Raw genomic sequence first — 22981 nt, 5'->3', positions numbered from 1 at the left:
TCATGTTTCCTCTTGAAAGGATGCTTCAAATCAACCATCCTTTGCTCAGGAATCTGACTTCCTGTCCCTTTCCCTCCTTAGGTCAACCCTTCTATCAGGTCAACCCTGCACTATCCCTCAGCCAGTCCTGGCCCTAGAAACTCAAACTAGGATCAGTAGAAACACTTCTAGCTGGCCTGGGGAAGTCTTTGAAGTCAGCCACGTGGCCTGGTGTTGGGAGCACAGCACAGAGGTACCTGAGCCACAGCTCTCCAGAGAAATCAGGGATGTTAAACTGACAGCATTGTCTTCCAGTGGGGAAGATGGAAAACCTGTTCTTCCATCCCAAAAGCTGGGGATTGGACGTGATTAATAGTCTGGTGATGCACGTTATCTGTTGGGCCAGTCATATCAAGTTCCTACAACCAGGACTAGAGGTGGCTAGTACTCTAAATGACCTTTATGGCCGAGGACTCCCCAAGCTCCCACACTAGGACCAGAGATACCTACTAGTCTATATGACCCTTACGTTATCTGTATAGCCAGAGGCTCCCACACCTGGACCAGAGGTGGCTAATAGCCCAAATGACCTCTATGCTACTGTATGCCCAAGACCTGACCAGACCATTCTTTAGGCCCTTAAACTAGTACAGGTAGCCTATTTCTAGAACCCATCTTCTTGGAAGAGATGACATGTATCCTGAGTTGAGTTTCGATGTAATTACACTTCCTCATGCACCGGGAATTGTATTGCATCAGGAAACTTTTTTCCAAATTATACTGTGTTTAAATGTTCTGGGAATAAACTGCCTAGCATCAGACTCCCCAAAATCTTGATCCAGGTTAACGAAGTCAATCTGAACTGAGTTTTCTTTCCTTTTTTTTTTCCCTTTGAGACAGGGTTTCTCTGTGTAGCCCTGGCTATGCTAGAACTCATTCTGTAGACCAGGCTGACCTCCAACTCACAGAGATCCCCCTTCTCTGCCTCCCAAGTGCTGGAAGTAAAGGCATGCACCAACACTACCTGGCTCTAAACACAGTTTTCATTCATACCTGTTCATGGTTTATTTCCCTGCTGTGACCAGCTACAGGGTTTCCCTTGGCTTGTGCTATAGTTTAAAAGGGACGCGGTTTGTTCTGTCATTTATTTTCAGGTTTGGAAATGAAGAACTTGAGAGCATCCTCTCAGGCCTAGAGAACAACCAAAGGCTCCAAGGCCTCAGTCTGCGCTACTGTGGCCTGGGGCCTCAGAGTGGGCCGAAGCTGGGCTCTGTCATCAGCCAGAGTGCCATTTGGTGAGCTTCCCCATGTCCTTGCTCACCCTGTCTCTGTTTTGATACACAATGCATCCTGGTGGTTGGTGTGCTTTTTTCCCTCCCTCCCTTCCTCCCTTCTGTCACTCTCTCTCTCTCTCTCTCTCTCTCTCTCTCTGGTGAGTGTGTATATTCATGTAGGTGAGCATGAATGCATGTGGAGGCCAGAGGACAATTTCTTCAGCTGTCATTCCTCAAGTGTTGTCACCTTGTTCTTGAATCAGGTCTCTCACTGGCTTGAAGCCCACCAAATAGACTGAATGGCAAAGAGCTCCAGGGATGCCCCCCCTTCCAACTATGGGATCACATGCTCACCACATGCCCTGTACTGTTGTTGTTTTCTGAATTTCATTAGAAATGTATCTCTTTTATATTGTTTGTATAGTGTATGTGTACACACGCACATTTGGAGGTCAGAGGAGCATGTCAAATGTATTCCTCTTTTACTCTATTTTTTGATACAAGGTCTCTCACTGAACAGGACACTTGCCATTTCAGCTAGACTGACCAGTCAAGTTCCAGGGACCCAACTGTCTCTACCCCCAATGCCGGGATCACAAGTGTTTGTGGGTATGCCTGGCTTTTACATGGGTGTTGGGGATTTGAACTCAAGTCCTCTTGGTTTCATAGCAAGTGCTTTACCCACTCAACCATCCCCACAGCCGAATGCTCAGTGTTTTTATATGGGTTCTAGAGACTGAACATAGGTCCTCATGCTTGCTTGGCAAGCACTTCACTTACTAAATTATTTCCCCAGCATGCATCCCTCCTCCCCCAGCTTTTTTCTCTAACTCTTAGAAGAACTTATCTTTGGTGAACTTTAATAACCAAGAGTATCTACCGAGGACATGGTTTGTGCTACTGGCATAGCCAGCTTTTTGTGGCGGGGCATAGTGCATGTTTACTATAATGATCCGTTGACTATGTTGTGTTATGTCATTTATGACTAGTTTTGTTGTGATAGATAAAGATCTTAAATTCAAAGTTGAATGGGCCTGATAGCCAACGAGCAATGCTTTGTGCGCTCTTCCTCAGTGAGCTGCACGTGGATGGAAATCATTTGCAGTGTTCTGGGACTTTGGCCCTCCTCAGACCCATAGCAGAATATGCAGAGATTCAGGGGAAGGACCAGCCCACCTCAACATCACCACACGCTGGGAATCCCCCTCTGCTTCCCCAAGGTGAGAACTGGACATCCCTTTTAGGGAAGGAGGACTCTGCTTTGTAAGCAGGTGGCCTTCTTGGTGCTCACTGGAGACCTTCTGGAGTGTGTGGGAGGCAGAATAATAACCCCCCCCCAGGTGTCTCTGTCCTGACCTTCAGAAACTGTGAATATATCCACATGACAGATGTCAGGTCAGGAGCCTGAGGTGGAGATGTTCTCCTGGACTAGCCTGGGGGGTCAAGTATAATCACAATGACCTTTTTAAGAGGCAGGCAGGAAGAAGAAGATGTGACAATGGAAACTGTCTTAGATAGTTTCTCTTAGGGGGAAATTGCAATTTAATATTAAAAGTTTTAGGGGCCAGCAACGTGGCTCGGCAGAGCCTGGAACATGGTGGAAAGCTGTCTGTCCTCTGATCTATACAGCACACACATACACGCACATGCATGCATGCATTCACCCGCAATAATGCGCACACATACATTAAATACATAAGTAAAATGTGATTTTAAAAAATAGCTTTGCAGGGCAGTGGTGGCACACACCTTTAATCTCACTGCTTAGGAGGCAGAGGCAGGTGGATCTCTGTGAGTTTGAGACCAGTCTGGTCTACAAAGCTATGTCCAGGACAGCCAGAACTACACAGAGAAACCCTGTCTTGGAAAAACAACAACAATAAATAAATAAATAGAGTGTGCCTTACAGTGTAGTAAGCTTTCAGTACTCATATAGGCAGTTATGAGTGAATGTGCGTGTTTGTCTATGCATCCATGTGTGCTGAGCCTGGAACCCAGGGCTGGGCACATGCTAATCAAATGCTCCCCAGCCCAGCAAAAAATATGTAGAGATTTCTTTGTGAGGCCTGAACACTTAGTCTGCTTTTCTGTGAGCCTCTCCCAGCCTCCCTACATACCCCATAACAATGTCTTCCTGTCAGGCTCAGGCACAGGGGCAAGTTTATTCTCTTAGTTGTTACAGCATGCAAACATAATTTTTTCCTTGGGGGGGGGAGTGATTCAAGACAGGGGCTCTCTGTGTAATGCTGACTGTACTGGAACTCACTATGTAGACCAGGCTGGCCTTGAACTCACAGAGATCGGCCTGCCTCTGCTTACTGAGGGCTGGGATTAAAGATGTGTGCCACCACTTCTCAGCTAGAACTATAATACAACTCTTTTTAAAAATGATTTATATTTATTTTATTGCATTGGTGTTTTGCCTGCATGTGTGTCTATGTGAGGGTGTTGGAGCCCCTGTATCTGGCGTTACAGACAGGGTGAGCTGCCATTTGGGTGCTGGGAATTGAACTGGGTCCTTTGGAGGAGCAGCCAGTGCTCTTAACCTCTGAGCCATCTCTCCAGCCCCCCATGATCTTAAAAACTATTCACCTTCCTTTCTTCATTGTGTTCATGTATGTGCATGTGCACGCCCCAATGTGTCCCCAGCACTTCTGGATGCTTGGAATACATTCATTCACAGAACAGAGCGTTCTCAGGAAAAACCACTTGTTCCCAAGCCTGGTGACCCAGTGTAATCCCCAGGACCCACGTGCTGGAAGGAGACAACCAACTCTCAAAGTTGTCCTCTGACTTTACCACATGCATGCCTACACATAGACACACACACTACCTCCCTCCCTAAATGAATAATAAATAAGTAAATGTAAAGAAAACAAAGCACTGGCCTGGAGAGATGGCTTAGAGGTTAAGAGAGCACTGATTGCTCTTCAAGAGGTGCTGAGTTCAATTCCCAGCAACCACATGGTGGCTCACACCCATCTATAAGGAGATCTGGTGCCCTCTTCTGGTGTGCAGGCATATGTGGGGGCAGAATGTTGTATACATAATAAGTAAATCTTTTTTTTTTATTCTGGGAATAGCATTTTTCTTTATTAAATCTTTTTTTTGCCCTTGAGTCTTTTGATTACAATTTTTTTTATTTTTATTTTTTTAGCTTATATATATATGTATATATTTATATTTATATTAAATAAATCTTTAAAAAGAAAGAAAGAAAACAAAGCACTCTGCCCTTGATGGAGAGTCTGAGAACACTGTATGCTTGTGCATAGGTATGCATGCATCTAGATGGTGTCAGTGTTTAAAAGATGAAATACTGAAATAAATATATACATTCTATATTTTGATAGGAAGAGACAGTTGGTGAAGTACTTGTGCAAGCAAGTATAAGGACCTGAGTTTGGATCCTTAGCACTCATGAAGAAGCCAGGCATGATAGTGTATGCTATAGCCCCATAGTTGTAGAAGCGGAGGCTATTTGGATCCCAGGGGCTTTCTGGCCAGTAGTCAGTCTAGCTGGAACTATAAGACATGGTGTTCAGTTAGAAACCATATCTCAAAAAGTAGTGTGGAGTGATGGAGAAAGATAGCTAATGCCGACTTCCGCCTCCATACATGTTGTATGTCTGTGAGTGTGTATTTATACATGCTTGTGTCTGATCATGCAGTGGCTGGAGCAGGACATCCAGCTCTCTCCCTCTGTCATTCTCTGCCTTACTCCCTGGAAGAAAGGGGCTCAATGAAGAAGGCCGAGGGAACACCTAAACCTTGGGACTTTGTGCCAGGATCATCAGGCCCTGCACACACCACAGGGCAGAAGGTGATGGAACCTGGAGCTCAGAACAAACAGGGATGAGTAGAACGAAGAGTCCTCCATCTGTGTGGCACACAGGCCCAGGGAGGAGGAGACATGCTTGGGACCCGCTGTCCTAAGCAAGAGCCACCTTGCTAAGTGAGGCTAGGGTTAGAGTAGGGAGGTAGCAGGAATGTCAGATTCTACATTGCACCATTCCAATTGCATGTGGGGTGCAGGGACTAAGGAAGAAGGAGCTATCACGGCTCTAGAGTAGTACTCTGTGTGTGTGTGTGTGTGTGTGTGTGTGTGTGTGTGTGTGTGTGTGTGTGTGTGTGTGTGATGCTGAGGATCAAACCTGGGTCTCAAGCATGCTAGGCAAGCACTCTGAAGACTGAGCTGCATCCATAGCCTCAACACTGACACCATACCAACACGGGGGGGGGGGGGGGGTTGGTTTGGTTTTGGTTTTGTTGTTGTTGTTGTTGTTGTTGTTTTTGTTTTGGGGTGTTTTGTTTTGTTTTTCAAGGCAGGGTTTCTCTGTGTAGTCCTGTTTGTCCTGGAACTCACTCTGTAGACCAGGCTGGCCTTGAAACTCAGCGATTTGCCTGCCTCTGCCTCCCAGGTGCAGGCTTTAAAGGCATGCTCCACCACTGCCCTGCTCCTATACAGTTCTTAATGCAAGCCAACCAACCCTAACTGTTCATGATAATCCCAGGAAGGTGGAGCATACTCGGTTATAGAAAGCAGCTGTGGCATGAGGGAGTCACCTGCACCGCAGGATGACTCTGGGAGCCCTACTTGGCTCTGCTGAGCTGCACGTTAGCCTCTAGCCTTACAGCAGGGAACTACAGAAGACAGAACTGGAACCATTCTGGCGGTGTTCAGCTAATTCTCTTCCAAGAGAAATACCTTTGAGCAAAGTCCATAAAATGATGGCAGTCAATCAATCACCAATACCAAAGTATGCGGAAAACCGCCTTCTTGACTCTGACCCTGTTTTTGTTTGTTTGTTTGTTTGTTTTAAACCAGTGTGCCTTGGAGGAAGCTCAACTTTGAGCCAGATTTCGAAATCTTCCAAAGCTGTAACAGTGAAAAGGACCTCACAGAGGAAAAGGGGGGAAAGAGGTATGTTTGTGCCCTTTCAATTATTCCTTCCACTCCCTTCTAGCTCACTCCCTGTGTGTCCCTCGTGCATAATTATCCCAAACAAAGACTTAAAGTCAGATGGAGAAAAGAAGAGCCAATGCCTTGTGACCGCAAACAAACCACCCATGCACAGTTTCACCGTGTCTGCCAGAGAAATGCATCATGGGAACAGTCAGCATTCCAGAAGAGCATGGTTTGAAACAGTTCTTCCAGGAGCTGCCAGCAAGACCTCAGAAATCAGGTTACTCAGAGTTAGAACCAGGGTGAGGGTGAAGGAGCTTTGAGAGAGATGGGGAGGGGCAAAATAGACAAGGAGTGGGAAGGGAGGATGGGGAAAGGGGGAGATAGACAGAAAGAGAGAGAAAAAAACACTGAATTCTACCCCAGGAGCCTTCCAAGTGCTAAAGTTCACAGTGTCACTGCATCCCTGCTCCTGGCACTCCTACCCTGCCTGGCTGGCTCTCAGCATTCCACCCTGCAAAGCTCCTGTGCGGGCACAGTAAACACACTAAAGTTGTAAGCACACAGTGCAAGAGTGCTGCTGGGTATGAAGCAGCCTCTGGGAAGCGCCTGGAGGTACAACCTGAGTCTATGCTGCTGTATTTTGTCTGGTGGTTTGTAGTTTGCATTTGACGGGGAGAGAACAAGCTGTTTGAGTGGAACCTAATCCCCTTGGGCTTTCTTCTTCAATTTGAATCTGTTCTTGTGTGGTCTTTTTTTTTTTTTTTTTTCCCTGCCCTTGAATTATCCTTGAATCTTCTCTGGGAAGAAAATTACAAAGTCTTGTGGTCCAAAAGCCACGTGAAAATGTAAAGCAAGCCAGGCGTTGGTGGCGCACGCCTTTAGTCCCAGCACTTGGGAGGCAGAGGCAGGTGGATCTCTGTGAGTTCGAGACCAGCCTGGTCTACAAGAGCTAGTTCCAGGACAGCCTCCAAAGCCACAGAGAAACCCTGTCTCGAAAAAACAAAAAACAAAAAAAACAAAAACAAGTAAAGTAGGGTGCATGCATGCCCCTCGTTGACTGGGGGACAACTGCTGTGCTGCCTGCCGTGGATGCCGTTTTCCCACTGGGTAGTGCTAATAGAGAAGGCAGTCAGTGTTTCCAAGTCCAAAGAAATGGTCTTTGGTGTGTTCTCTGGACCAGCAGAAGGGCATTCTGCTCCAGAGCTGGGATTGGAGACAAAGCTTTGTGGACAAGCTGACCTAGGGTGGGACCAAGAAAGAACTTGGACGAGGAAGGACTTAAGTAGGAAAGACCATCCCAATACCATCCAGGAGCCTACAAGTTTGGCCAAGACAAGGGAATGCATGAGGCTGGCCATCCTGAGGGAATGGATCACATTAAGGGACCTACAAGCCAAGACAAAGGCTTGGATTTGACTCAGGAAACAATTGAAGCCATTAGTCTCCTCAGCCTGAACTCAGTGGAACAATTTTCATCTAATATATATATATTATATATATATATATAATATATTTGTATATATTTGTATTTGTATATATTTGTATTTTCAGTGATAACAAAACTTCAAAACACCTTCTCAAAGGCAGGGCATGATGGCACATGCCTCATGAGCCAGAGGGGATGGAGCTGTAAGAATCCAACGCCAGCCTGATCCACATAGAGAGTTGTAGGCTAGCCAGGGCTACATAGTGGCTACATTGGACAACTGCTTAACAGTCATGGGGGTTGGGGGAGAAAAATCTGGTCTTTGGTAGGACTCTACCTGTTTCAAAAGAAGGGGCTGAGATGAGCTGATTGTGCCACGCTCCTGGGTGAGGAGGCCATATGGTTTCCATTTGGTCCTAATTGGAAACAACCAAAATATTTTCATTCGCACCCCTTTGTGAACAGGAAATTTTTGGCCTAATGTTTGGAAAGCCATCCCCACAGTACCACTCAGAAGCCTAGCCTCTTCCCCCACTCTCCTCTCATTTGGAGTCCTAATAACATTTACAGTGATGATCACAAAAAACCAGAAAAACTGACATTGGTGGACCATCTGTAGTTTAATGGCAGAGCACAGCATTCTGTGTGGCTGCCTGCAGTTGTACACATGCCTGTCCCAGCCATTCGTCATTGGTGTACCACAGAACACACAGAATCATTAAACCAGTGCTGTTTGACCTGCCAGTCATCAAAGGCCTCCTGAGAGCTTGGGAGCCATCCCTCAGTCCCCAGTGAGGCTGAGGCTGTTGGTCCAGAAGACACTGACAACCACTTGTGTAGACTTGAAAACATTGACTGCCTCCCTTGGTTTATTTTGCTCAGTGAAACAGTTGAGAGAGCAGATTGGGGCTCCTCTATGCCTCTTCTGTGCCCTGGGAACCGTAGAGCTAGCAGGCCGGGCCCATCCTGCTGGGCTGCTCAGTTCATCCAGCCCTCCATGGATCTAGCTCTGAGATTCAGGCTCTGTCTACACAAGGATATAAGAGTTTAGAGGTTGGTCAGCCTTCAAGCAGGTAACATCCAGCTTTTCCAAAGCCTAGTCACAAACTATTCAGCAGTAGATGGTAAAGACTAGGAGTCACCAAATGGTTACTAGGAGTAGCCACCTGAGGATAACATGGTTCTCCTGAGTCATTCCACTGGTCCTGCCTTATCACCTCAAGGCCCCACAAATTCCCGGAAGACACAGTGGGGAGCAAGGAGCGTCTTCCCATGTGAAGCTACACAGTGTAGCCATCCCCAGGACTGTTTTAATTCTGGGGAATTTAGATATGAACAGGGGCAACGGCCAATCACAAAATGGTCCTTCCAGGATCCCGAGTGGGATCAGAACTTGACTACAGTAGCAAGTGTCATGTTCAGTTCTCCAAATAAGGCACTATTGTTTATATCATAGTCACAGCCCACAGAAATACCAGTGGCAGTAAGGAATGCAAGGGCCCAGTTCAAGAGTCAAGATGTAATCTTCAAAAGCTGTATTAATTCAAAAACAGGAAGTTGCCACTTAGAATCCTGAGATTATTGCATCCATGATTTCATCCTGGGGTGACAGCTGAACACAGAATGAAAGCCTCTACAGAAACTGGTAGTGCATGGGAAATCACACATGTCCATTGTCAATGGGAAGATGTTATATTTAAACAACTTTAAAAGAATTCTACCACAAGGAAGAACTCTCACCAGGCCTGGTATCTACAGATAAGCACTGCAGCCTCTGGTGCCTACAGAATGTGTGGTGCCCCATGTCCTGCTGAACCCAAAGGAGACCAGAAGGTGAGGGAGAGGATGAAGCTGTCTTGGAAGAACATTTATACTTGACCTTTGAAGTCTGGCCTACAGAGAACACTCAGGGGAAGGAATGAGAGCTGGGAAGAGGCCATTCTAAGCAGAGTGCCACCCCCACCCTCACTCCCACCCATGAGAAAAAGCTCAGAGAATGAGGACAATGTTGTGGTCAACACTGGAGAGTGGGGGGGAGCTGCTACAGATGTGACTGAAGAGGCCAGTGGACCCTAACCAGAACACCCGCTGTCTCATTGCTATGACAAAAAGCCCGACAGAAGCAATTAGCGGCCTAAGGGCTTAGTCTAACTCAAGTTTCAGAGAGCTCACAGTCCATCGTGGTGGAAAGTTCACAGCTGCAGGAGTGTGTGGCAGAGCTTCACACACAGCAGCCCATCAGGGAGCAGAGACCGTAGGCCAGAACCAGAGTGGGCCGGCTTCTAGTGACATATGATTGCAGGCTGAGCGCTTTGTCACAGTTTTCACAACTTTCCAAAGCAGCACCTCCAGCTGGAAGTCATGTGCCTAGGGGCATTTCCCATTCAATAGCATGGAGCCAAGATGGTTTTGAGTACTTGCCTGTTTGTTTGTTTGTTTGTTTGTAGCTTTAGGGATTTTGTTTCCATTATTTGGATTTTGTTTTATTATTATTATTTTTTAAAGATTTTATTTATTATGTATACAACATTCTGCTTCCATGTATATCTGCACACCAGAGGAGGGCACCAGATCTCATAACAGATGGTTGTGAGCCACCATGTGGTTGCTGGGTATTGAACTCAGGACCTCTGGAAGAGCAGTCGGTGCTCTTAACCTCTGAGCCATCTTTCCAGCCCCCGTTTTATTATTTTGCTGTTTATTATATTATTTGTTGTTGTTGACTTGCTTTGTTATTTGGTTGGTTGGTTGGTGTTTGGTTTTTGAGACAGTGTCTTAAGTATCCCAGGAGAGCCTTGAACTCATTAGTCACTGAGATGACCTTGAGCTCCTGATCCTCCTGCCTCTGCTTCCTGAATGCTGAGATTATGTTTCAAAGTGGGACAGTGACAGAGTGACACAGTTCTTCAAGACATAGACAATGGACCACCTGGAAGATGGAAACTCATTCGGCTGGATGGACTTGGATCAGTCTGCAGAGTGGCTTCCAGCTAGATGTGCCAATGTCAGAAATATATGTCTGACCCTTTGCTAGGTGGACAGCTTGTTAATAAGCTACCAGGTCACTTGCATTCAGTGTTTGGGGAGCTCGGGGAACCCAGAATGACACTGGAAAGCAAGGCATCACTATTTACCATGCACTATGGTCCTTGACATCTGGTAATTGAAAATGCTCCCCAGCCAGGTGGTGATGGCCCTTGCCTTTCTTTAATCCCAGCACTTAGGAGGCAGAGGCAGGTGGATCTCTGTGAGTCCGAGACCAGCCTGGTCTACAAGAGCTAGTTCCAGGACAGCCTCCAAAGCCACAGAGAAACCCTGTCTCAAAAAACCAAAAAAAAAAAAAAAAAAGAAAGAAAGAAAGAAAAAAAAGTGCTCGCTGCCCCTCACAATGATGCTGGGAGATGGGGTCATGGCCTCTCTTTTACAATAAGGTTCACAGACGTTTAGGTACTTTGTAGGAGCCACGGGACATTTTCAAGAGAGGCTTGAAACCCGGGTATTCTGTGCATTTCCTTGTACTATACGACCTCTCAAGCACCACAGGGCATGGCCAAAGCCAGGTTGTTGGTGACAGAGAAGCACATTCAGACAGTTATTGTTAGAAAACCTGTTTATTTGTTTGTGTGTGGGGGTGGGTATTTTGTCTGTGCTCCGTGTTCATGTCTGGTACCCGCAGAGGCCAGAAAAAAAAAAAAAAAAAAAAAAAAAAAAAAAAAAAAAGAGTATTGGTTCCCCTGAAATTGGAATTGTAGATATTTGTGATGAAAATGGAACCCAGATCCTCTTAACTACAGAGCCATCTCTTCACCGCACACCTTGCTCAGTTTTAAAGTAATAAAAATAAGATTGAATAAAAATAGATTAGAGTGAATACAGCTGGGGCAGATCAAGTATGACCGGGGCTGAGTGTGTCCTCATCTGTATTCCAAGGAATTTGTTTTCCATCCAGAGAGAGGAGCTTGGTGTTGCTTTGGTTAAAACCCCTGAGCAGGACCACTGACCTGAGCAGCAGCTATCTTCCTGCCTTCTTTGAGAGTTTCTGAAGCTCATGAGAGGTCCGTGTTCCAATTTGGTTCATTCATTGTAGGTAATGATGATATTTTCACTACTCCTTGATGCCAGTTTGGGAGCAGTTGAGGTAGTTTTCCCATGGGGATGCAAGCAGGCTCTCTCTCCACAAGCACACATTTACACCAAGCTGATAAATCAGAGTGCTGAGTGCCTGGCTTTCCTTTCGAAGCTGAGCATCTGTACAGAAATTTGGCCTTCAACCCTAATCCCCAGCCTGTTGGTTTAGGTTTTATCCATTGCTACTTTCTGGTGTATAGAAACTGGGAGAAAGAAATGAGAGCTGGTGTGATCAGTGTCCACATAGTCAGGGCAGAGACTCAACTCTCAAAGGCATTTAGATTTGTGAAAAAAATTATAAATGAAAAATCATATTCCATTCATGTTCATGAGTGGAATCAAGTCATTATACTCAAAAACAACAATGAATGGTAAATGTTTCGATGACTTGATTGTACTTGATGATCTGGTAGGCAAGCATTTACTCATTCATGAACATTCAAGTATCTGTCATGTGCCATATACATATAATAGCAGTGAACATGGGGAGGTCTCGGGGAGCTTTATGGCTTGGGAGCCCGTGATTCAGATTTCCCACCTGACCTGGCTTGAGTGGATGAGCCTGGCTTATGCGGGCAGCTGATTTCTCTTGTTCTGCCCCCTTCATGTCTTCTTCTTTCCCAAACTCCTAACCCTGAACTGGGGTGAGTTAGTTAAATGTGTATGCTGTGCCACTTTGTGGCTCTGACAATGACCTCTCAAGAAATCTCAGCAGACCAATGAGGGTGAACGAGACGCCGGACTCCTGCCCTCGGTGATGCAGTCATGAGTCACTGAGACAGGTGGTCCTTTCTCCTTCTGATGTTTTCTAGAGTTCAAAGCTCAAAAAATGAGACTGCTTCTCAGACCTCTACATAATGACCTAAACTCCCATTCAATTAATTCATTCACCAAGAAATATTCCTCTTTAGTTAGATTATCAGTGACTATCTGACTCTGAGATAGGATTGTCTATCATGCAATCTGGGGCCTCTGTTTTAAAGGATGAAGTAGAACCGAATGCAAAACCAGGACTTCCACAATCACATATATTCTATTCATTGATTATGTTGCAAAATAAATCTATTCACAAATCCAGTATGAGCAAACTCTACTTAAAAATCATTTATCTGGTAATAAACAGGAGAGCTATCATCTAACAATAATACCAATATTCTGATTTTTCTTGCAGGAATGGGGAAAAAAGTTAAACGCTTGATGGAAGCCGGCCCTTGGGTAGTGACGCTGCATTTGGCAGATAACAGCATAGACAGGATGGGAAAAGAGGGAGAGCAATTGCCGGAACTCACTCGAACTTTAACATGGTAGGGGACAGTAAGAGCTTTGAATTCATCCACTCTCAAACTGAAGTGCCAAAGTTAAAAATTGCTCTTTAGCAATTTTTGTGTGGCTTCTCAGCTCGGAGAGGGGCACTTACTAGCCCTGGTCTCTGCACTTGGGCCCCTCAGAAACCTCATCAGGAGCTTCTTATGAAAAGGGTGGCAGCTGAGGCAATATAGGAGGCAAGAATTAGAACATCCCTCCACCCCTAATATCAAGATATAATTCAAAACCTGAGCCAGAGTTGTGGTACATGCCTTTTAATCCCAGCACTCCAGAGGCAGAGGTGGGCAGATCTCTGTGAGTTCGAGGCCAGCCTGGACTACAAAGCTACACAGAGAAACCCTATCTCGAAAAGGAAAAAAAAAAAAAAAAAAAAAAAAAAAAGCTGTCCACTCTGGACTCCCAAAGCAGAAAGATGCAACTATAATTCTCAGAAGCTTCTAGCAAACACTGTTTCCTTGTCACACTTATTTTGACAACTTGAGGCATTCCCCCGTCCATCTCTACTGAACCCACACCGTAAGCTCAAGAAGCCACTGGCAGGGCTTGCAACCACCACAGGAACTGTGGGGTACAAACGGGGGCTCTGGGCAGCACTGTCTCGAGGCCAGGGCCACAGCATCACACAGGTGGCCAAGAGCACTGGGCACAGCTGAGGTCCAAGGCCTGAAGGTACGATGGGTAGCAATTTATGATCTCAGCAGAAAAAGGTTCCTTCCTTATTGTCCTTCCTTATTCAAGAAGGCTTCCCAAGTAGCAATCAATGCTGCCCTTTCCCAGGTAATTACATCAATACCTTTTATTTCAGTACCTTGTTGAACTTAATATATTGCTGGTGTGAAAAAAAAGAAAGAAAGAAAGAAAAAAATATGCTCAGGATTTTTGTGTTTACATTCATGAGCTACAGGGAGCCATACTTTTATTCCTTGTAACGTCTTTGCCTGCTTGGCCAGAGTCTTTCTGTTGTTACAGAAGGACTTAGGAAGTGTCCCCTCCCATTCTGTTTGATGACACAACTTGTGTGGTATTATGATGATGGTGTCCTTTAATTTGATAGATTCATCAGTGAAGCCCTTGACACCTGGAGCTTGCTTAGCAGGGGTTTTTTATTTTGTGTTTTTATACAAGTCTCACTATGCAGCCCATGCTGGCCTCAAATTCATGACCTTCCTCCCTCAGCCTTCTGAACATAGGGGTTACAGGCATGTGCCATCACACTTAGCAAGAAAGATTTTTAATCAAAATTCTTTTTTCAAAGCAGTATATGTTAGGTTGGTGCTAGAGTTTGCCTGGAACATACAAGTCCCTGAAGTCAACCCCATACACTGAAATGAAGAAACAAGCATTAAGCATAAGGCTCTCTGGCTTTGAAGGGTTTTGCCTGACATATTCTAATTTGTTTCTTTCAAAGAATTTGTTTGTACACATTGTCAAATTTATTAGAATAAAGTTAGTCATTTTTCTTTATTGTCCTTTTAGGAACTAGAAGCTGCAGAGACATCTCCTCTTTCATTGACATTGGTCATTATGTTATCTTTCTTCTTGTACATTTGGTTAGAAACTTACCAGTGTTACTGGTTTCAGAGAATCAGCTCTTGGTTTTCCTTTTTGTTTGTTTTGTTGTTTGAGACAGGCTTTCTCTGTGTAGCTCTGGATGTCCAGGAGCCTGCTCTGTAGACCAGGCTGGTCTCGAACTCACAAAGATCCACCTGCCTCTGCCTCCCGAGTGCTGGGATTAAAGCGTGCGCCACCACCACCTGGCCTAAATTTTCTTTATTCCTACTGCTCTTAGGTTCACTTTCTTTTCCTCCCTTTTTACCTCCTTTGTCTGCTTACCATGGGTTCTGATGCTTCGGTTCCCTCTTGTGACATGATCGTGGCACTAGTGTCTAACACAGGAGATAGAGGTTAAACAAACCATATAGGCAAAGAGCTAAGCAGCATTAAGGGATCTAGCTCATCCTTTGTCCAAATTAAGAGAAGAGCCACTCTGGAGAGCTGAGGGAAGCTAAAGGAGGCACCACCTCCAGCCAGTGGAGCAAACAAAGTTCCTTCTATGTTCAGGCTTCTAGCTTCAGCACTGGGCAGGAAACTGAGCTGGATCGAAGCCCCACAAAACCCCTGGGAGGCACTTTTGAAGGGCAGAAGCCTTCAGTCCTGGGGGTGGCCCCAGTGGCAGCCAGTGCACAGCAAATGCAACAGTAAGATTCGGCTCCCTCAAAATTTCGGAGTCAGTTTAGATACAGAACTGAGTTACCCTGCTCAGTCTTCAGCATTCCTGCCTTCCTTCCTTCCACGGGTCTTCCTTTCCTAGAAGCACCCCTTTCTTTTATCTTTTAATTCTTTCTAGATTGGCTTATTTTTATTTTGTGTGTACAAATGTTTTACCTCCAAGTATGTCTGTGCACCACATACGTCCTGGTATCCTTGGAGATCAGAGGAGGGGTTAGACTCCCTGGAATAGGAGTTACAGACACTTGTGAGCCACCATGTGGGTGCTGGGAACTGAACCTGGGTCCTCTGCAAGAGCAAGCGCTCTAACCTCTGAGAAGCCTTCACAGCCCCGGGTACCTGTTCTTACCCATCTTGTCTGAAGAACATGGACAGATCTGGAAACTGAAACTGCCCACACCCTAGGCAGATGACTTCCTGGAGAGCAAGAGCTTTGATAAGAGTCTGGCAGAGTTGCATAGGCTGGGCTTCAGTTCTGGCTGCTGAGTTAGTGGAAAGTGTGTCCAGTCAAAGTCAGCATTGACCCTAAGTGAAAGTTCAAGCCCTCATACGAGATAAGGGCACAGGACTGACCTCTTGATAATCACATCATAATATACTTCTGAGCAGAGACCGGGAGTTAACTTTCCTTTAGTCCCTGATGTAATGAGCAATAATGCGTACTCAGGAAATAATCACTCTGTCTTCACTGCAACCTCATCAAACAGGCCACAAAGCCCCCTTCCAGGCTAGTTTTGCAGAAATGGAAAGTTAGACCCGTGAGGGCACATGGCTTGCCCATAATCACATGGTCAACAGAGGGCAGAGCTCATCAGAAGTCCAGGTCTTTGCCTCAGTCCACATAGGATGCCAGAGACTTGTAAACACCAGCCAGCAGAACACTGCCAGGCCAAGACAGCTCAATAGCTCACGCAGAAATAAGGAAAATGCTATGGCCACACCACCCTGAACATTCCTGGTCTCTGCTAATCTTAGAAACTAAGCAGAACTGGGCCCAGAGTCCTTAGGAGAAAAGTATAAAGCTAAGTTCATCTGATTTTAAAATGCTGATTCTGAGACTTGCCTTTTTTTAAACTATTTATTTTTTAGCTAGTTCATTGGTGTTTTGCCAGCATGTATGATTGTGTGTGGGTGTCAGAAACCCTGGAACTGGAGTTACAGACAGGTGTGAACTGCTATGGAGGTGCTGGGAATTGAATCCAAACCCCCTAGAAGACCAGTCAATGTTCTTATCCGATGAGCCATCTCTCCAGCTCCAAGGCTTGCTGTAGTCAGATTTTTCTTTTGGCGGCCAGCTCACAAATAACACAGATAGTTATTATTAATTATGAAATCTCAGCCTATAGCTTAGGCTTGTTCCTAACTAGCTCTCATAGCTTAAATTAACCCGTGTATATTAATCTACATTCTGTCTATCACATGGCGTTACCTCTTTTCCGTCCGGTTTCCATGTCTCCTGGCATTTCCCATATGCCTAGATTGCGTCTCCTCTTCCTCTCACTCCCTAGAAATCCCACCATTACCTCCTGCTTACCTATGGCCGTTCAGCTTTTTATTACACCAGTCACATTAATACACCTTCACACAGTGTACATATATATCCCACAACAGTTTGTCTTTCTTAATTTTATGTGAAAATGTTTGTTTATAATGTTGCCAGGTAAGCCTAACACTGTGGCACACCTTTAATCCCAGTACTTGGGAGGCAGAGACAGGTGGGATCTCTGTGAGTCTGAGGCCAGCGGGGTCTACATAGCAAGTTCCAGGCCAGCCAGGGCTGCGTAGAGAGACCGTATCCAAAATAAATAAATTAAGCTAAATAAAAAAACACCAGGTAGGAGTTATTATTTATTTGACGTACTAAAAGTTATCAAACCCTTGTCAACCTCTCCGACTGTTTTGACATTTTACTGGTATGTAAAATATAAATGACTAAGAAGTCTTACATGGAACCTTTTTAAAGTAAATGAATGAATGAAAGATCTATGGCACTAAAAGCTTGAATCGGCTTTTGTAAGAGAAACATAATATTCCAAAGTAGAGAGGCTCATCCAGGCTCAACAAGCCAGACTCAACACCTCTCCAGTCTCAAGTCAGGTTGTTGCATCAACTTGGAAAGGGGCAGGGAGGCCAGAGGGAGCCTGAAAAGAAAGTTCATTCTCTGAAAGTCTAGGTTTACTTTCTTGGAGGGGTCATGAATCATGCAAGGCATAAAGCCATTTTGTTCTGTTTTCTCTATGAAGCCTGATCAAATACTCTACTCACTTAAAGGAAATTGATCTTGGAAACAATGTCCTGGGAGAAATGACTGCGGTTGACATCCTGGAAGCACTGAGAGCCAGGAAGACAGGTAAAGTTGAATCCTCTTCTCCCCAGGCTCTGAACTAGTCACAACTGCTCCATTGTTTTTGTTGGTTTGTTTGTGTTTAAAGGACAAATCTTAGCTGTGCAATGAGCTGGGGCATTGTCAAAGGCTAGCCATCATTTTGTCCACATGCCAAGAGACTTGTACAGAGCTTAGGACTTTTACAGCCTTTGAGTAATGATTTTCCCTATACTTCTAGCCTAGTGTCTAGATAGTTTCTTCCCTTCAGCCCCTAAAGTAGCTGGTGTTTACAACATGCCTCCCAGCCTGGCTGGTTTGGGAGGGGGGGTTAAATGAATTTTTCTCTATTGCTTTTGCTTTTTCTGTCTTGTCCTCCACCTTCCCACCCCACCCCCTGTGCCCATTTTTTAAAGATTTATTCAGTGTTCTGTCTGCATGTTTGCCTGCACGCCAGAAGAGGGCACCAGATCTCATTATAGATGATCGTGATCCACCATGTGGTTGCTGCGAACTGAACTCAGATCCTCTGGAAGAGCAGCCAGTGCTCTCAACCTCTGAGCCTTCCCTCCAGCACTTCCCTTTGCTTTCTTATTCTCTAAAAAAGTTTTCTCCTGTTCTCCTCTATTCTCCTCTCAGCCCAACCTGAAGTGATTTGTACAGAAATTGATTGTAAACCTGAAGCAGCAACCATCCTAAGACCACAGCTGAGCCATCCAAGCACTGGAGGAACCTTTCAGTCTGAGGCTAGCCTGGGCTACATGAGGATACCATGGAGATAAAAAGAGAGAGAAGAGGGAGAGAGAGAGCAATGACCACAGTGTACTTCTTAATCATTTAACAGGAGTTTGGCTCTAAGTGGCAGGCAGCACTGAGTGACTTAGGGGCAGCTAACCCTTTGAAAATGAGAGAAGTGAGGTCAATTAATGGTGACTACCCCGGCCTCTCTCTACTGTGTTTTCACAGCTTTTACAGGGAGAGCAAGAAATGTCATTTTAAATGTAGCTCGGTGTAAAACATGAACAGATGTTAAAATGAAATTCGGTGTTGAGGAGAGTGTGGGGCAGGTTGAGTGGGGCAGATTCACCGGCAGCAGCATCCTGTCTTCATCATTTCTGTAGTAAAATGGTCAGAGGTTGCATCTTGCCTTTGCTGGCAGTGTTTTAAAGAGAATTACAGGGCTATGTGGTCTGCTGTGTTGCTCCATTCCAAACTAAAGTCATGCATGTTTAATGGCCAAGTAAATGATTCTAAGATTTTTTTTTCCAATTACCCTTTTCTTTTAGAGAAACAGAACACCCACTTCTTGTTCCATTAGAGTTGAGATGAAGTTCAGCAGGATTACTCTGTTAAACCTAACTTTAAGTGCAGTAAGCAGGAGGCAGGTCATGACCGTGCTTTGATTTTCCTGGTGCCACAGCCACTTCTCACTCTACCTGGCAGAAACCATTACAGAGCTGCAGGCAATCTCCCCACCATTACTGCAGGGAATGTAATGAGAGACAGCCTCCAGTGACTTGATGGGAAATGATTTTCACAGAGTACCTATCTGGAATGGAAAGTGTCTTACTCGCTTAGTAAATGGCTCAATTTACATAAATGAGAGGCTAATTAGGGAGTGCCACTCATTTAAACAGCATTAAAGAGCAATCTGTGGCTCAAGAAATGAGCGATTTCGAGATTTAGTCTAAGTGTGCATCATGAATAGACTTAATGCATTTATCTCATGAGCTGGAATCATTATGGGCTGTTTCTGACAGAGCACTTTAATTAGGTTGTTAGTTTGAACACCAGTGAAGAGTCCTCAAAAAAGGGTTAGCTGCTTGGATTTCACAGGTCAAATCACTTGTCATTTAGCCCTGAAGGCATCATTTTAGACCTTGAAAACCATTAGAAACATCACTGATTATAAAACTGATGTCCTTTTAGTGTCTTCTGTGTTCACATCATTTGCAGACCAATAAGAGAATTTCTAATTCTCCTTTCATAAAATCACACTAACATTCTTTTCTTTTTTTTTTTTCTGGTTTGAATTAAAAATATAGTTTTTATTATTATTATTATTTTATTTTATTAGTTCAAATTAGGAACAAGCTTGCTTCAAATGTCAATCCCTTCACCCTCTCCTTCCCCTCCCCCCCAACATCCCACCTGCCCCTACCCATCCCCTCTCCACTCCCCAGGCAGGGTAAGCCTCTCAAAAGGGGCTCCCCAAAGTCTACCACATCATCCTGGGCCAGGCCTAGGCCCTTCCCCATGTCACACTAACTTTCTTACCTGTTAAAAAAGGAGTTCAGTTCACTTTGCCTTTATTTCTCCCCTATCTTCTTCTCTTCCCCTGGTTTTGATTTTTTTCGAAACAGGGTCTCTGTAGACCAGGGTGACTATGCGCTGGCTATGTAGCCAAGGCTGATCCTCCTGCCTCCAGAGTCCTAGGATTTCGAGTCCCTGAGTACCACCATGCTCCACTTTATCAGGGAGTTCTTCATGAGCCAACTCTAATGATATAACTCCTGCCGGGCTCTTAGGCCTGAGGGCACCCCCTAGATAGTGTGAGTCATTTTGTTCATTTATGCTTATGCTCTCTTTGCTCAGGTAAACTACCACCCTTAAAAATTACCGTCAGTCCCAGGATCTCTTCAGACACCTTCATATCTATTTGGAAAATTAGCAAGAAATCTAATAGGACCAGTAAAAAAAAGAAAAAGGTAAATTCTTTACTGTCTGTGTGGTTGAGTAGCAGCCACAAGGGGGCACTGGATGAGGCTTGCGCCTCAGTGGAGATGGGTCTTGTAGGTCATCCTCCCCTAAACTATCGTCAGATAGGTGATGGTTACACTAAGAGGCCAGCCATAAGACAGCAACATCATCTGTCAGAGATTAGTGGAAAATGTCGCCGGCTTCAACCCCTCTTCCCTGCCAAATGCGTGTTCCCACAGGCCTGCTGTGGATCTGCAAGGAGCCTTGTCTCCTCTCTTAGGCACCTGTGCTGTCTTTTGGGCGGTAATGATTTACACACGTTCATTCTCCACTGTAAAATCGAATTTTTAAAAATGGAGCAAATATTTAATGGCACATGTCATGAAACATGTTATGAAACAAGCTGGTTTTAAGTAATAGGTAGAAGATGACGTTCGAAACGAAAATTATGAGCAACAGTGTACTATCATGCCAGCTGTTTGTTTAGGTCCAATAAATGTGACAACTTAGAGGACATCAAATGCAGAGAAAGCAGCTTCGTCAGTGGTGTTCCATCCCAGGCTTGACTGCTAATACCTACCTACACTGCTTTTGGCTTTCCCACCTGCGTACTGGCATGGTTTGACTTATCGGATCCCCACTCCTGGCATCTAGCATCTCTCCAAGTCTCCCTCTCCTCCCTTTCTTTTTATGACTGTTGATTATTTTTGTTTTAGTTTTTGAGACATTCTCACACTGGATAGCAGAATGGCCTGGAACTCACTAGATATCCCAGGCTGGCTGTGAACTTGTGCCAATTCTCTTGCCTCAGCCTCGGATGATATCATGAGCCACCATGTGCAACCTGTTTCAGTCAGAAATAGTTAGGTTTTAGAAATACACAAAGAAGAAATAAAACAACAACAACAACAACCACAAACAGGCACCGTAGTCATGCCTGTATTCTCAGCACTCAGGAGGAGACAGGATTGCCACAAGTTTAAGGCCAGTCTGATGTAGACTAAGACCCAGTCTCAAATTACAGACAAACAAAAAAACAAACAAAAAAATTATAACACACACACACACACACACACACACACACACACACACACACACTCACACACACACACTCCATATATCACCAGGAGACTCAACAGTCTCAGTTCTGACCACCTTCCACAGGGTTAAGACTGCCAGCACGTTATTCACATAACAAAAATGTGCAACGCTCATTTGTGTGTGAAGGCCTGGATTCAGCCTCAAAGTTAGAAAAAGGTTCTTTGGTTTTGTTTTTGGTTTTTGTTGTTGGTTGGTTTTCGGTTTGGGGTTTGTTTGGTTTTTGTGGAGTTTTGTTTTGTTTTGTGCTTGTTTGTGCTTTGTTTTCCAAAACAGAGCCCTGGCTGTCCTGGCTATAGACCAGGTTGACCTTGAACTCATAGAAATCTACCTGCTTCTGCCTCCCCAGCGCTGGGATTAAAGGTGTTTGCCGCCTCACCTGGCTGTCTGGTTGTTGTAAAACGAGCCAGGGACTGCTCTGTTGGTAAAGCACTTGTTGTACAAGTGTCAGAACCTGAGTTTGATCTCCAGCATCCAGGTAGAAAGCTGGGCAGGTGTCATTTATAATCCCAGAGCTGGGGAGCTGCAGACAGCAGATCCCTGGGGCTCCCTGGCCAGCCAGCCTATCCTAATTAGCAAGCCTCAGATCCTAGTGAGGTACTCTGCCTTAAAAAAAAAAAATGGGGTTGGGTATGAGAGGACAGAGGAGAGAAGAGAATATGAGGAGGGATATCTAACACTAAAGCCCTTTTGGAAAAGTCATATAAAAACCTACTAGAAGTTTCCTAAAATACATACATGTACATATACAAGGACTTTAAATGGAGTTATCCTATAATGAGCCAACAGTGCTCCTACTAGACAACACAAGCCAATAAATAAAAAGCCTAGTGCCAGAGTGGGTTATTTCTTTTGGAGTTGTTGGCCAGTGAAATCTCACAGACCAGCAGAATTACAGACAATAGTCAATGCTCTTGGTTGCCCTCCAGAACTTGATTGTAAGGCCCTATTGCTGAAGGCACCACATATTTGAGTGATTAGAACATGGAGAAATCAAGCTGCTACTGGCCGGAGGCTTTGTCCCTACTGGCTGGTTTTTAAAGTGCTGGAAGGTGCTTGCTATGCACAGTATTAGAAGACAAAACAGTCATCACTCTCACTAAGCCATGAACCTTCCAGGTACGATAATGGCAGGACATACCCACTGATGCAATTGTGACACAAATATCATGGGAGTGACTAACCACTTTCTGATTGGATTTAAGGCCCATTCAACAATGGTGCCATACCTGGGGCCAAGAACCTGTGCATAGGTGGGTCATAGGCCCTGGGGTGAACCCACTGCTATTATTGTGCTCAATGAATTAGTAGGAAGCTAGTGCCCAGTCACTCGCTGTACTCACAGATTAGTGCACTTCTCAACCCTCACCAGACAGCTCCTTAATTCGGCAGGTGGTGATTAACTCAGAGACAACACACCCGGCCAAGGGGCAGAGAATGAGAGACGGAACGGGACATCTGTGTCACTCCCTCTCTCCCCAAGGCTCAGGGATCACGGTGGGAGAGGGATAGAAAGATTGTAAGAGCCACCGGCAGTGAGTGACTACAAGGAAACTGTTTTCCAGGCGCAGCAGGGAAACTGCACATAG

The 22981-nt window shown here is 45.0% G+C and overlaps 1 protein-coding gene across 1 annotated transcript in view; it reads left to right on the top strand.

The window, feature by feature from the left end:
* Window positions 1-21037, top strand: part of LOC113835181 — a 32295-nt gene extending 11258 nt beyond the window's left edge. The window contains exons 4-10 of the mRNA XM_035444230.1: window positions 1134-1274; window positions 2328-2473; window positions 6082-6177; window positions 12888-13020; window positions 17515-17621; window positions 20190-20386; window positions 21011-21037. Coding sequence (XP_035300121.1) covers window positions 1134-1274; window positions 2328-2473; window positions 6082-6177; window positions 12888-13020; window positions 17515-17621; window positions 20190-20386; window positions 21011-21037 — 847 coding nt within the window. The remainder of the gene's footprint in view (window positions 1-1133; window positions 1275-2327; window positions 2474-6081; window positions 6178-12887; window positions 13021-17514; window positions 17622-20189; window positions 20387-21010) is intronic.
* The last annotated feature ends 1944 nt before the right edge of the window (window positions 21038-22981 follow it).

This window comes from Cricetulus griseus, chromosome 4 (assembly GCF_003668045.3).
Source record: "Cricetulus griseus strain 17A/GY chromosome 4, alternate assembly CriGri-PICRH-1.0, whole genome shotgun sequence".
In the NCBI taxonomy this organism is placed as follows: domain Eukaryota; kingdom Metazoa; phylum Chordata; class Mammalia; order Rodentia; family Cricetidae; genus Cricetulus; species Cricetulus griseus.
This window is presented reverse-complemented; position numbering and strand designations above follow the sequence as displayed.